Here is a 15,217-nt window from a genome sequence, read left to right on the forward strand (position 1 = left end):
GCCCTTTGCACATCCTCCTGGTGTTGCTGTCTTCGTGGAAAAGATCCTGGATCTTCTGGCTGTGGTTCTGCTTTGCTGATCTGATGGGACGGTTTAAGTTAACACGCCCTGACCTCAGTGCCTCTTTATCACCAGACTTGAAAGCTGAGTTCTGTCCTTTTATAATTTCTTAACCTCCCGAGTCATCCAGGGTCATTGGTTTGCTTGGGTGGTGATGTTCTTTGTGATTCTGGGTCAACTAGTCACATGATTGTGTCATGATTTGGTTTGTTAAGGACCCAAATTCAGAAGCAAGGACACCAGGTGTGGAGTGGGGGGGTGGTGTGTTGAGGACTTTGTAACTGTAAAGTTATCAGAGAGTCCAGTGTTTCCCATTAATGAACAGGACTGTGGGCAGCCCGCCACGGTCTTAAATAGACAGAGAGAGAGAGAAAACGACAACAAAAAGATATGTCAGTGTATCAGATCATTCCACAGCTGTCCTTTTATACCGCCCGTAACCCAGCACCACAGAGAGACAAATTGTTTACGGACATAACAAAGCGACAGGAAGAATGCGCGCCAGGCTCATAGACGGTCAGTGGCAGTTCTACTCCCTGCACGAGACCCACTCTAAGCGGCAGTTATATTTTTTTCAAGGCACACGTCCTTCCCTCCTTTATAAAAATGTCGCCCTGGCTGCCCGGTTCGCCCATGCAGTGTTGCCAACTCAGCGACTTTGTCGCTGTATTTAGTGGCTTTTCAGATCCCTTCAACGACTCTTTTTTTCAAAAAAGCGACTAGCGACAAATCTAGCAACTTTTCTGGTGTTACTGGGGGCTTTTGGAGACTCTTCCGTGAAACCACGTATCATTCCTAGTCTTGTCCTCCAGCGGCAGGTGCTGCCATGGGGCGCCTCCCCCGTCCCAACCCCGCAGGAGTCCCTCTCAGCGCTGCAGTCAGAGCCACAGCATGTTTACCCTCAGAATGTAAATGTAAAATGTTATTTGGTCTAAAATAAATAAATGATTTTTAAATGTTTTATCTTAAATAACGGCATATGATTCACACAGCAACAGTCACTTAATCAACTTGTCTACTGTGTTTTCCTCTCTAAGATAATGATTTGTAGGCTCCTTAGTGGACCACAAGGGAAAAAAGAAAAAGTAAAAAGAAAAGTTGCCTCAAAAATGCACTTAAAGGGGAACGCCGTTTTTTTTTTTTTTTTCATTGGGCCCTTGATTTTACGTTATTACATCATGTTCTACTCACCCATATGAGTTTTGTGTCATTTGGAGCCGTTCTGAAGATATTCCGTTATATCCAAGTAACGTCTTCCTATGGGCAACGACTTGAAGGCACAAACTAAACTGTTCATAATTTATAATTAATGGTACGCCAGCATTCATAACATGTAGGCGAATCACTGTCCCCAAAACATCTGCGGTTATATTTTTTATATTTATATTTTTTTAAACAAAGCGGGGTGTGTATGACGTCATCCGGGCGTCAGACTGGAGTTTTTTACTTTAGACAAATAAGAGTTACCATAATAATAATAAACCATGATAATCATAATATTGTGAACCATATGGGTCTGATGTTCAGGAAAGAAAGTAAAAATACTTTGTTTCCTTACTTAAGTAGAAATGTTGGCTATCTATACTTTTCTGTAGTAATTTTTCTTGAAACAACTTTTTCCTTCTATTCCTTCATTTCTTTGTGTCAGACTTGGTACCCAAACTTCACCACAAAACAAATAAATATTTTTTTTTTCAAGATGATGCAAAGTTAAATTTGACACCATTAGTTATAAAACTAAGAAAATGAAATCTAAGGAAGTTATCATCCAGAATAGTAGAAAAATGTTCCTTTAAAAGGTAGAGCAGTAACCATTATGAGGCTAAAATATTTTGTTTTTAACATTGTTTGATGCATAACTTTTATTATTAAGTAGTTTTTAAAATGGTACTTTTAGACTTTTACTGAGTAAAAAGTTGAAGCTGCTCCTCTAACTTCTAGCAAAGTGTTTTTAAACAGCAGGATTTCTAATAAAGCTGAATAGTTGGGACTCCTCAGTGAAGGACTGATGCTGGGCTTCTATGCAGCAATATTAGTGCCGAGCGCACAGCTATGAAGCGCGGATAGAGCAGGTGGAGCGCGCGCAGAGACGGAAGTGAGCGCGAGGACAGTGGTTGGAGAAGAGCTGAGCGCGCGCCTGTTGTCTCACTGCGGCCAAATGTCGCTCCATAGGGTTCTGGTTGTGTTTGGTTCTGATGGCTCTGTAGTGTTTCTGTCCTGTTGAATCCTGCTGGAAACACTCGCTGACATCCTGACATATTTCATCATCTTCCTCATCCACTGACAAACTTCTTCTTCCCTCCACCTCTCTATTTGAGCTCCTTTAATAGTTCCTGTGTTTGATCTGCTGATTTCTGATCAGACTTTGACAGATATGTGGATCAGACATTTAGCAAACTACGGAACAGATCACTTCCTTATTGGTTCAACACGAGATCAAAGGTTTACCTGAGAAATAAAAGTCTGACCCTCCTGTCTGCGGTGGAGGAACATATTTGACTTTAAGCCAAAGAAAAGTTTCAAACCGATCCTAAAGTGCTTAGTAGAAAGTGTCAGTACTCACCCTGCTTACTGTCTTGATGTCTGCGACTTAAAAGGAGACTGAAGGAAATTAACTGAAATAGTTTCAGTTCCACCTGATCACATGAGTGGCCGTTGTTTCCGGTGTTATGCCCAAAAGTGCATGCCTGCCACAAAATGCATCCCCCTTGTTTTTTTTCCAGAAATATAGACTTGTAGCTGATGTTTCAATTTCTACATGCTTCCACTTGTGTGCTGAGGTACCAGTGTGAATTTCATGTGTGTGGGACAATCTTTAAGTTAAAAACAAGGGGGATGCATTTTTTGGCAGGTCCTTGCCAAAAATTGCATCCCCTGCTTTTTTCCAGAAATATAGACTTGTAGCTGATGTTTCAATTTCTACATGCTTCCACATGTGTGCTGAGGTACCAGTGTGAATTTCATGTGTGTAGGACAATTCTTAGGTTAAAAACAAGGGGGATGCGTTTTGTGGCAGGTCCTTGCCAAAAACTGCATCCCCTGCTATCTCAGAGGAGTTGACACTTGTACGTCTGTATTCCTGTATATTCATCAGTAATTAAGTACAAGGATCAGCAAATGCAAATTCTGCCCTGTAAAACAATGACAGTGCAATTGTTGCTTCATATGATCTGAAGCCCCATTTGGAGCTTTTAAACAGGATTTTGAAAAACTTTGATAAATTGAAATCCGTTTTCCTGACTGGGGATGCATATTTCGGCAGGCATGCACTTTTGGGCATAACACCGGAAACAACAGCCACTCATGTGATCAGGTGGAACTGAAACTATTTCAGTTAATTTCCTTCAGTCTCCTTTTAAGTCGCAGACATCAAGACAGTAAGCAGGGTGAGTACTGACACTTTCTACTAAACACTTTAGGATCGGTTTGAAACTTTTCTTTGGCTTAAAGTCAAATATGTTCCTCCACCGCAGACAGGAGGGTCAGACTTTTATTTCTCAGGTAAACCTTTGATCTCGTGTTGAACCAATAAGGAAGTGATCTGTTCCGTAGTTTGCTAAATGTCTGATCCACATATCTGTCAAAGTCTGATCAGAAATCAGCAGATCAAGCACAGGAACTATTAAAGGAGCTCAAATAGAGAGGTGGAGGGAAGAAGAAGAAGTTTGACCCACTGGGAATTGTGTCAAAGACAACAGCATGTTCTTTAGGGGTAACAGGAAAATGGAAAAGTGATGTTAGTAAGAATAAAACAATAAATGACCATTTGGATTTAGTAATTGGCTTACAAGTTATATTCCTTTATCAAATCACTTTCTGTAAGATTGTCTTATTTTTGTATTTAATGTCTTCATTATTCCAGATATAATATTTATGGAGCGAAAAGTTGTGGTTTTACACCTGCCCATTATTTCCTGTCTCTTTAAATTAGCAGCGCTCCTTACTGTGCTCCTCTGTTTAACTCCTCTCTCATTGGCTGTTATGCTATGTAATGTTCTGCTGCTGTAATATTATAGATTTTTTAGAATAAAAAGCTAGCAGATGTGCATAAACAAAAAAACAAAAAAAATACAATACAGTTCAGTAAAAATACAGTTCTGTTTTATGCCTCATTCTTGTAAGTTTAAAATGTTCCAATGCTCCTGAATGCACCATAGCTTTCTGACGCGCAGCGAACGCATCTCACTGGTCTGTGAACGCTGTGCTGTGTAGATGCGCGTTTGATTTTCCACTTAAGAGAAAGCTTTGCAAACTCAAAACTCACGTCGGCTATCACGGTTTAGTGTTGTGTGTAAATAGCAAGAGACCACAACAAATAAATCAGCCGTACCATGGTCAAAATCTTTGGATTTAATGTTGTTCATAAAATCCGTACTTTTGTAAATTAATCTGCCAAATAACCACAACTTTTTTCCCACGAGAGGTATTTTTTTAACGTTTTTATATCATTAATATAAGAACCTAAGCTCCATTGAACATATTTTAATCCGTTTTCCTCGTCGATATGCAGTTCAACAGAGCGATGCGCGCTCCCGCGACTGGGGATGCATATTTCGGTAGGCACACCTGTTTCTTTCTCCGCGAGGGGAGGGGGGAGCAGGGAGAGAGGGTGTGTTTTATAAGAGCATCTGCCTCTGTGATGTGTTGTTGAACCAGTAGATGGTGCTGTTGGATCACCTAAGCTGCTGAATATAGAGATCCTGACTGGAAAGAGATAATATTGATGTATAGCCTGTTTGTATGTTTTTTGATAGAACTCTGTTTAAATACCTCATATTTGAATATATTGTTTATTGTTTCCTTTTTCAGAGCTGTTCCAACACGGAGTTCACAATAAAGTGCACAGCTAGTGAAGCCTGTTGCAAAATGCTGATGAAGGTTCTCAGTCATCCAGGTCATTTTTTGAATTTTTACGGAAAGCCTGTTGCAAAGGAAAACACCTCTTGCTCTTCATTCCTGTGTGTTGCATATTCCATACGGATTACCATTCAGTTTAAATGTCCTTAACAATTATGAATAACTTTATAAGAAACTTCTCTTACTTTATTGTATATTAAATGTTTCTTAAGGAGCAACCCAGTCTACTTCCAGTTTATATTTTCAAAAATGCTGGAGCAGTCAATTAAAAAAGCTGGTGAAAAAACAACATGTTGTAATAAAATATTTCTTAAACTTTTGTTGGTTTCTTTATAAAGGACAATCATAATCAATATAAATAGATTTTGGATCAAATCTTGGTATAGAGTAAATTTGACGTGTCGGTAAAGATGATAAAAGCTTTAATGACCCACTGGGAATTGTGTCAAAGACAACAGCATGTTCTTTAGGGGTAACAGGAAAATGGAAAAGTGATTTTAGTAAGAATAAAACAATAAATGACCATTTGGATTTAGTAATTGGCTTACAAGTTATATTCCTTTATCAAATCACTTTCTGTAAGATTGTCTTATTTTTGTATTTAATGTCTTCATTATTCCAGATATAATATTTATGGAGCGAAAAATTGTGGTTTTTACACCTGCCCATTATTTCCTGTCTCTTTAAATTAGCAGCGCTCCATACTGTGCTCCTCTGTTTAACTCCTCTCTCATTGGCTGTTATGTTATGTAATGTTCTGCCTTCTCTCTTTCTGATTGGCTGTTTTCCTAGTCTGTATGTGTGCCTGCTTGGGCAGTGAAATAAAGGCTGTGTTCCAATTTATGAGCTGCATCTTGCAAGGACACGGCCTACCTGGACTGGATCCTTCAAAGTCCTTAAGGAGACCAGAAGAGTTTGGCTGTGGATTCAAACAGGTCCAGGGTTTTACCGCCATAAATCTGTCGCTTAGCAACCGTGACAGTTGGCAGACAAACAGGAAAAGAGTGAATACTTAACTTTTCAAAACTGTTTTCGTTTCTTTTCTTATTGTAAAGTGAACAAAGACTTCAATCATGTGAATCCAGAGTGGAATAAAGGTTCCAACCACCGGAAGCAGGAACAAATAAAAGCAAATGTAATGATAGAAACCTTAGTCAGTTAAATAACATGCTGCTGTCATTCTGCACATCTCTGATGTTGCTGCTATTTTCAAATACCATTACAATAAAAATATCCATAACTGGATTTTGTTTATTTATTCTCCAGGTGCAAAGTTTGATATTGTTAAAACACTTTACAAGATAGCATATTATTGTTTATCGTTTTACTTTTCACCATTATGTTACTTTTATAAATTTTCTAAGGTCCACATTTGTATGAGCATTTTCAATAATCTTTCAGCTGCTGTAAATTTGCCCATTGTGAAACAATAGAGAGATTTTCTATTCTATAAAAAAGGTGGAAAGACAAAACAATGCATTTATAAAAAAATATATCTGCAAAATCTCTAATATTCAACAACAAAAAATACTTAGTAACTAAAATTTGTGCAAAACAGCAATTAAAAATTAAACTCCTATCAGATTTATAGTCCCCACACTACAGATATATTAGAATCTGTCCTTAAACTACAGCCAAACCCATTTACACAGTAACAGATTAAAACATTTTAATAAAACAAACATTACCACCACTATTTTTAATTAATTTTAGATGGAACTATTCGTGGAACTATTAAAACTTATGTTTTATTAAACTGAACTTCCAATATTCACCACTGTTCGGCGCCAAGTAACCTTTCCTCTGATCACTGAGCAGCCGGCTTGCTTGATCTTGCAATGAATCCTGGGATATCCAAGGATACAGAGGATACATCGGACGCATTTGTACGCCAAATAACGAATCCAACCAGACCTCGGCGCTGCACTGTCACATAATTGGCCTTGAAATCTGGCCTTTCGGAGCCAAAAATTTTATTGACGCTAGAAAACTACAATTAATATTAGGCAACGAAATTAGTCCCAATTAAAAAAAAACTAAATATTATCTACACCAAAACAGACGAAAGCTGCCGATTGCAGTTCTGTAAATGAAGCTGTATCAGCCAATTATTTTTTTTTATAATTAACAAAATTTCTTATTTTTGTAGATAATCTAGCTAAGTTTATTCTACTTTATTGTTTGATATCTGTTATGAGATTATGTTTTTTGGTTATTTAGTTATGTTCCTTTGTTTCTGGTTAGTTGTAATTAAATGGGTGAATTCTTTTTTATAAATAGGCTGTCAGCGGTTGGACCAGGATGCATCTGGGTGGGTGTATGTTTTTTTTTTTACCAGCACAAGAGAAGCATGGAGGAAATATTTGTCCTTTTCTGTTTGCTTGCCTGAGGAGAAATAAACCAAGACAACTGAAGGAGTTTACCTGGAACATTTTTCTTTTGTCTGCATAAAATTAGTCCATGGTGCTTCTGTGGCCTTTGTGGACCTTTCTTTGTGTGTCATCAAAGCTGAGCCACAACAGAAGCAGAAGGGAGTGTTTTGTTTTGTGAAACCAACATTTGCAGCTCAAAATGATATTTAATAGATTTAAAAAAAAAACAAATAGTAACTTTTTCTTTTCTAATACTAAATATTCTGAGTCAGACAGGAGTTTTGAAAAATGCTGGAAAATGGACAAGCAAAGACTGTAAGCTATTAAAAATACTGATTATATGAAGAACATATGAGGGTTTCCCTTTGTTTTTGTTTTTATTTTTATTTTCTTTTATTTTTTTATTGTAAAGTGAACAAAGACTACACTCATGAGAATCCAGAGTGGAGCAAAGGTTCCAACCAGCGGGAGCAGGAACAAATAAAAGCAAATGTAACCATAGAAACCTTAGTCAGTTAAATAACCTGCTGCTGTCATTTTGAGCATCTCCGATGTTGCTGCTATTTTCAAATATCAATTACTGTAAAAATGTCCATAGCTCTATTATTATTTGGTTTCCCTTTCTTCTTTGTTACTGTTTTCATTTTATGACGACCCTTTGAGGCAGTTCAGGTATAAATAGCAGGTCTTATTTCTTTGATGGAGAGTAACATCACAAGATGTAGAAAGCATATTTAGGGTGTCACATAATTATACTGATATCTAATTCACCATTTCTACTTCTAGAAATAGGATAAAGACAAACAGAGGAACACTACTTACAATGATTTTATTTTACATAGATTTCCACACAGTCCAAAAGTAAATCAGTACAAAGATTAGTGTCTGGTAAAAATGCTGGCTGTTTCTTTAGGATATTAATACATTGCAGATAAAATGGTGTTATATTTTCTTTTATAATTGTTAAAACCTCATGTTCTAATGGTGAATTCAAATCAAAAGTGGAACCTGTGAAAAAAATCATAACTTTCTTATATCTTTGCTGGTCTGTCTTTTTGCACAGAGGTCCATACGGTTGGTGAGATGCTCCACTTAGCCATCAAATCTTATGGTTGTCAGTTTCACTTTAACATGCTGAGCTTTGATTTTACGGAACAAGTCTTTAGTTTGGGAAGCAGAACAAAGCCACCAATGTCCCTGGGTCCAGCAGATCCTTCACAGATGCTTCCAGTTCAGGGAGTCCAGGAGCTACAGGTGCATCATGGTTGGTCGCTGTGGGGATTAAGATAAGGTGAGTAAGATGAGACGTGTTCTGGAGCTGTGACAGGAGCAGCAGGGAAATCAGAGCGAGAAGAGAGAGAGAACCAGGACCGGGAGGAGGCGATCAGTCATGCTTATTTCTGGAATCGCAGGAAGAAAATGGAGAAGTTGATGCTTGCATGTATGTCATTCCGAAAAATATTTATGATGATGTAAAAACAGTCACATTAGTTTATTTTACATCTTCTTGTTGAAAACCAATGGAAAAATTGTCAAAATTTCATAAACTTTTGGTCGGTCTGGAGGCGTTTTGAGAAAAAGTATAAACCCTACAGCAATTCTAAATACATTGTGTGAAAACAGAGGCTCCAGTCTACAAAATGACCAAAATTTGTGTCTCTAGAGAGAAATATGCGGCTGTGACAGTGATTCAAAACTTCTGATCCTTTAAAAAACGATGGCTGCCTCTCTGAAAAACCAGTTATCATGCTCTAGATTGCAGGATTTTGGTCAAACTTTGTGGTACTTGAAGGCTGATTTTAGAAAAACTGTAGCAGTAATCAACATACTGTCTTCAGTTTTAGAAAGATGAAGGATTTATCAAAAAAAATTTAACTTTAAGCTGTTTTTGTAGGTAAGTGTATGGCCACACGGCAAAGGCTCAAAAATAGTGCATCTTCTTTCTCCCCTCTCCCCATTCATTCCTATGTGATTTTATGTGCGTTTTTTTTATTACGTCACCATGGTAACTCCAATCGCATATAAAAGTATTAGTACCCATCTCGAGACCGAGTCAGATGTTTTGATACCTATATTATGTGGGTGCGTCCTACAGTTCGGGCTGCATTACTGTTGACGGAAGAAGAATAGATAAATAAATGAATAAAGAGTCTGTTTTTTGGCAACAAAAAATGTCGACAAAAAATGGCTTCACAATGGCATTCTATGCTCCTTGCATTGCAATGCCAGGCAGCAATGATTTAACAGTCCTTCTAGGCTAATTAAAACCGCTTTTTTAACACCACCTACAACCTCTTAAAAGCATTGTCTGCTTCATTCTTAATCAGTATTATTTTCTCTATCTTCCATTTTTTTGAACCATGTTAATCTCCACTGCGCTCCTTCACCCTATGTTCCAGTCACATCTAGTCCCTTATTATTCCCCTGACTTAAATATAAACAGTTTAGATTTATCCACGACTGCAAATTTTGACTGTCTTATTTTATAGGAACAACAGTGCTCTCGCCCGGCTAGAGTGGCAACCTTTGCCTCTCCTCTCTTGAGCCACCCTCAACACTGGAAAAAATCGAAATCTAGATAGTTTTTTCTTAAAATAAGGTAATTTTGCCATTGACATTTTGCCAATAGAACAACACAATTTGCATTTAAGGTAAGAAAACACAATTGCATTGTTTTATTTCAAGTGCATATTATCTAATAATCTTAATTTAAGATTAGCAAACGATTGGCAAACGATTTTATTTACCTACTGAAATTAAGGGTGAATTCCTTAATTTAAGAAATCTTTAGTTATTTCTAGATCATTTTTCTAGTGTATAGTTGGGATAACAGAAATCCTTCACTCAGGGTGCTCAATTCGTGTTTGGTGTGAACTAACCTTCCGAATTCTAGGCCAAAGCTCCTCCATAATGTAGAAACAGATACACTTTGACTCGGATAAACTACTGGCTAGTGGCGGATCTACATGTAGAACATTTTACATTGAGGGGAGAATAAGAGGTCTACAATATCTAAGCATGGAGGTGAAGCTGAACCTCTTCATCCAAAGATTTTAGAAATCTCTATATGTAAATGTAATCAACGTAAAAATAAACTAAAAACGCTTTTTGTTCCCAAAAAAAATAAACATAGAAGACAATCTCAGAAACAGAACTTTAATTACTAAACAGTAATTATTTTTTTATTTCTTCCCTTTTATGTGATAATTGTTATGCAATTGGAAAGACTGAAACGTGACTTTTTTTTTAAAGAGAAGTAAAGCTAGTCTAAGTTGTTATTGTCATACATTTGCCCCTGAAAAGTCTCCGACTTTGTTCAGGCTTCAGAAATGCTATGATGTGTATATATAGAGTCATGATATGAGCAACACCCAGAAAGGGAGAGATGGTTTGGTTATGAGCCAAGGGTCCTCTGCTAGTTTATTAAGCAAAATTACATAAAATGGAACCAAAACTCCTTTCTCAAAGTTTAATAAATCACAGACGATAATAAAAAACAAAAAATAATACTAACCACAAGATATCTTAGTTATAAATAGAGTTTAAAAAGGCATTTACAGTTCATTTAGATTATTATCACAAATATTCAGATATTTATAACCATTATATAATAACATTAGCTGAGAAATGCTGGTTTAGATAATGTTGCAAAAAATCTAGATCTTCCAAAATGAATTTCACTCCAGTTTATGACCCATGGTTAACAAACACTTTATTCTTGCTTCTGTTTGTCAGTAACATAAATTAGGAGGCGAGTTACCATTTCGTCCTTAGAGTAGATCTGTTAAAATCAAAGAAGGTTGGGAATCATAAGGATCTGCATAAGCTTGATGAAGCAGCTTCAAAACTTCTATGTGTTGTATCTATCAGAAATGATGTGATTAAGGAATAACAGTAACACCTGAAATGGTCATAAAGATCGAAAGATTAATGATCAAGTAGAAGAGGAAAGGCTGTGTGTTCCTTCCATTAGATAAAATACTGTAATTCAAATTGCTGAAGAAATTAGTGCTGGTTTTGATAAATAGTGTCAAAAGACACAAGGTAGTCAGAAAATTCTGAATTGATTCAGCAGAATCGAACTGAAATACATTTACACCTTATTTGCTCATATATATGAGAAAACTATTTGAGGACCTCCAGTCAGCGCTATAAAAACATGGAGCATATCCGCCAGATACCCTTCAGATGCTTTCATCTGCCTAGGCTCACCCTGGATGCCCCTGCAGACAAGTAAAAACATATACCATACATATATGGCCAGAGGGTTATTTTTCTTTCAGGCCAATGGTTTCAATTTGGGTTAAATTAGAATAGATACAAAATAAAAAAAAACATATGACTGCAACAGAGGATTTAAAAAAATCGTTTTGCTTTATCAACCCTTCCTGCTGAATGCTATGTCAGATAATTCCAAGTCTATTGTATTCCAAATACATCTCATCTAAATGGTAAAACATTCAAGGACATTCATAAAAATATAAAAAAAATTTTAAGGCGTTACAATTCTTTTTTTTTAAGTTGTAGGGAAGCAGCTGTTCCAACCATCGCATTTCCGAATTCTCCCGAGTGGTGCACAACTTCACACGAGTGAATATAGTGAATGTGATTGGTTGATTATCAAGGTGGTGGGATTGTTGTGGCGGAAGGTTTGCAAGTAAGTTTGGTTGTGGCCGGTTTGTCAGAAGCATCTTGTTAGCCAGTTTGCAACTTAGTGCTAGTAGGTTCCCAATGGGCAAGTAGCACTAAATTTGTGACTTAGCAACAATACTGTCAAGGAACGCTATGGACAGCGGAAACATGCAAGAGGAGGAGGGCTTTGAGTTGCATCTTGTGGAAGGGGACGCCAGGGCGGCAGAAGCTTGGTTTGGTGTAGAAGGCTTCCAGCCGAACATGTTTGAGCCCTTGCCTCGCAACGCTGCCAGTACTGTTAGCTCTACGCCTGCCGAAGACACAGACGTCCATCCCCGTGAACACTGGGACGCAGCTCAATGGGAAAGGAAAGGATTCTGATTTCAACCGTTGCATATATTAGCTGCTACATATGAATCAAGATGCTATGACCAAAAAATTTGATTGACAGATGACCGTTGATATATGATTGACCGAATTTAGGTGTTCAGGCTGACGTAGAACTAACTGGCCTGCAGAAGATAACGAAAAAAAAAATATATTAAGACAGGATCAAAATTTTCTTAATTTTGGAACAACATCGTCTGATATAGAGTAAATTTATATACACTTTTAATCAAGAATGATTTGACATGTAAATGTGACTTCCCTATGAGTTTAAGATTCAGTAATACAAAAGAGCACAACAGTAAGTTGCCTGATGGATGTTTTGGAAAAACAGGCCCAATCCATACAGGCCCTGCTGAAATTCATTACTCTAATTAAATACATGTCTTGAGAGTTCAGTAATGTCTTACCACCAAACAGGGGAAAAACATGGTTATAAGCAGGTGGTCATAAGGTTTTACCTCATCAGTGTAAAAGCATATGGTCTTCTAGTTATTGGTGCCAAGCTAAAATACAGAACAGGTTAGTTATATGATGGAAAACACATGCAGATGATGGGGTAGTGAGTAATAGCAATGTAGCGAAGGTTAGTCTCAATATCTTATGCATATTTTCTTAAATTCCAAACAATTAATTTATATTCAACAGATTTATGGTAAAACATATTAAGGAACAATATTCAGAGAAAGGCAGAGGTAGATATTCATAAAGACCAAAACTATCAGTCTCTGTTGGATTAGAAATCCGAACATTTCAGGTTAGGAATTAGGAAACATCTAGCAGGGAATTCTGAGGAAACTTGTCTTCTGGATTACTGGCCATCTTTGGTCCTGAACCTCATGATCTTAGACAACCTTTCACATGTAATGAGGTTACTGCCTACTGCCTCCAGTGCAAACATCCCCACACAGTCTCTTTTGAGGGAGTCAACAGCGATACAGTGAATGACTTCCTCCAAACATTTGAACGTATAACCAGTCAGTATTTCTGGCACATCATCAGACGTGGGGTCCTTTGTTGTAGTGTTGCCTGTGGCCGTAGTTCCGATAACACATCGATATATCGCAAACTCCTGGAAGTCCTGGGTTGCCCTGTTTGCCGGGGTCTCCTGGTATTCCAGGCTTCCCAGGAGTACCCTGGTTGCCTGGATAGCCAATTCCATCAAAGCCACGAGGACCCTGGATTCCTGCAGTATTGGGAAGAATAGAAACAAATTAGAGAAACGTAACAATAGAACTACTCCGCCTGAAATAAAGTTAGATAAGCACCAAAGATTTTACTGCCAAACAACAAGAACTCCTCCTGGAAGTAACTTAAAATGCCTCAAATCATTTCATTCAATATAGGTTCTCTACTGGAACCTCCACCAAACAAAGAACACATGATGTTGCTTAGGTTAGCTTTTGTTTATATGAAGTCTAGCCTTGGAAGTGAAACATATCTGCTAAGATGAAAAAGAAATTCAATTTTTCCTAAGCATAAGTGAGTTCTTTAATTTGTTCATTTAGAATTTAAGCATTGTTGGTATCAAACCTTAAAGGTGTACTCCACTCAATCAAATCATTTAATGTTTTAGGAAAATACTTCTCTAAAACACAAACAGCAAACACCAAAAAGCTTCCTATGCTAACAGTTATCATTTTTAAGGGTACCCTAAGTCTGCGTCTGATTGGTTGATCAGGCTCTAGTGATTTCTCCTTCTCCATATGCTTGTTCATCTGTGGCAAGCCTTGGTTTAGTAAAGAGAAGCTAGTGAATTCAACAACATGCCCAACAATTTTATTTTTCCCTGAATATCCAACATGTTTCTAAATCAAAGGTAGTAAGTTATTTCTTTAAAGGTGGTTATAATGGACAGAACTGATGGATCCATGTGAGTCAAAAACTTTGAATTGAACCTTTGTTTTCTTTTCTCCCGGAGATCCATTATAATATTCAAACCAGTATTTGGACAAAAATCCCCCCCCCCCCCCCCCCCCCGCAACATATAAAGTTTCTATCAAAAATATGTTGGATTTTAATCCTCCACAAATTTCATGATCATATTGGTTGCTACTTCTAATTTAGTTTGTTTTGTTTTTTGTCTAATCAAAGGGTATATACCGGAATTCATTGAAATTAATACATTTTAATACCTTTAACAACCTTACAACCGTCTTTGAATATTTCTTAAAAATCCTGTTTTTGTTTCAAGGCACTTATAAGTTGACCACGTATGCACACTGATAGATGTCGTTGATGTCACAGATCCTTCTCGCAGGTAAAGATATAAATCATAGACCAGATTAATTATTGTATTATACGGAGGTATGTATTTCACACAAATGGGGGATGAAAAAACAGCTGAGCAGTCATAAAAAATACTTTGTCAGACCCTGTTTATTACTTTTTAATGGCCTTGACTCTTGTGTATTTTATTTTATTACCTTAAACCTTTTACATCCCTGGGGACACCCTGTACAGATGTACTAATACAGATAGCTCCATTAAAAGGTGTACAAAGTTAACCTTTAAAACTTCTAGATAATGAGACTGAATGGTTTTTGAACTTTAATAACTCATACTCGTCATCTCCCTCTTCATCGGGGAATGGGTCGTGGGGCATTAGTCTGAGGAGAGACTCCCAGACTTCGCTCTCCACAAGATGCGCTTCCAGGCCAGCACAGAGATATTATAGACCCATTATAGAAATTAAGCCTAGGCAGAAGTTCACCTGAAGAAAATTATTGTTCGCCTACATTCACCTACGACACAGCCAATCAGCTTTGAACCACACCTCCACGAAAGCCAATCGGCATCCAAAATTCATCTTTAAAAGCCTCCGATCCACAACTCATCTGCGCTATCTGACTTCAGATCCCCTCCTCCACCATCGTAGCCAAAGTTTCATTCCTCCCGGACTCTTACTG

General features: G+C 37.4%; 2 protein-coding genes across 2 annotated transcripts in view; both read right to left on the reverse strand.

Moving 5' to 3' along the window:
- The window catches only part of LOC119799533 (NACHT, LRR and PYD domains-containing protein 12-like), a 63,825-nt gene extending 61,165 nt beyond the window's left edge, over positions 1 to 2,660 (reverse strand). The window contains exon 1 of the mRNA XM_038309473.1: positions 2,624 to 2,660. The gene's annotated coding sequence lies outside the window, so the exon portion shown is untranslated. The remainder of the gene's footprint in view (positions 1 to 2,623) is intronic.
- Positions 2,661 to 12,516: 9,856 nt separating this feature from the next.
- The window catches only part of si:dkey-225n22.4 (collagen alpha-1(XXI) chain), a 62,346-nt gene continuing 59,645 nt past the window's right edge, over positions 12,517 to 15,217 (reverse strand). Inside the window, exon 31 of the mRNA XM_038309471.1 lies at positions 12,517 to 13,494. Within this exon, the coding sequence (XP_038165399.1) occupies positions 13,307 to 13,494 (188 nt within the window). The 3' untranslated portion in view covers positions 12,517 to 13,306. The remainder of the gene's footprint in view (positions 13,495 to 15,217) is intronic.

The sequence above is a fragment of the Cyprinodon tularosa genome, unplaced genomic scaffold (genome assembly GCF_016077235.1).
Source record: "Cyprinodon tularosa strain WSP-4 unplaced genomic scaffold, ASM1607723v1 ctg660, whole genome shotgun sequence".
Lineage (NCBI taxonomy): Eukaryota > Metazoa > Chordata > Actinopteri > Cyprinodontiformes > Cyprinodontidae > Cyprinodon > Cyprinodon tularosa.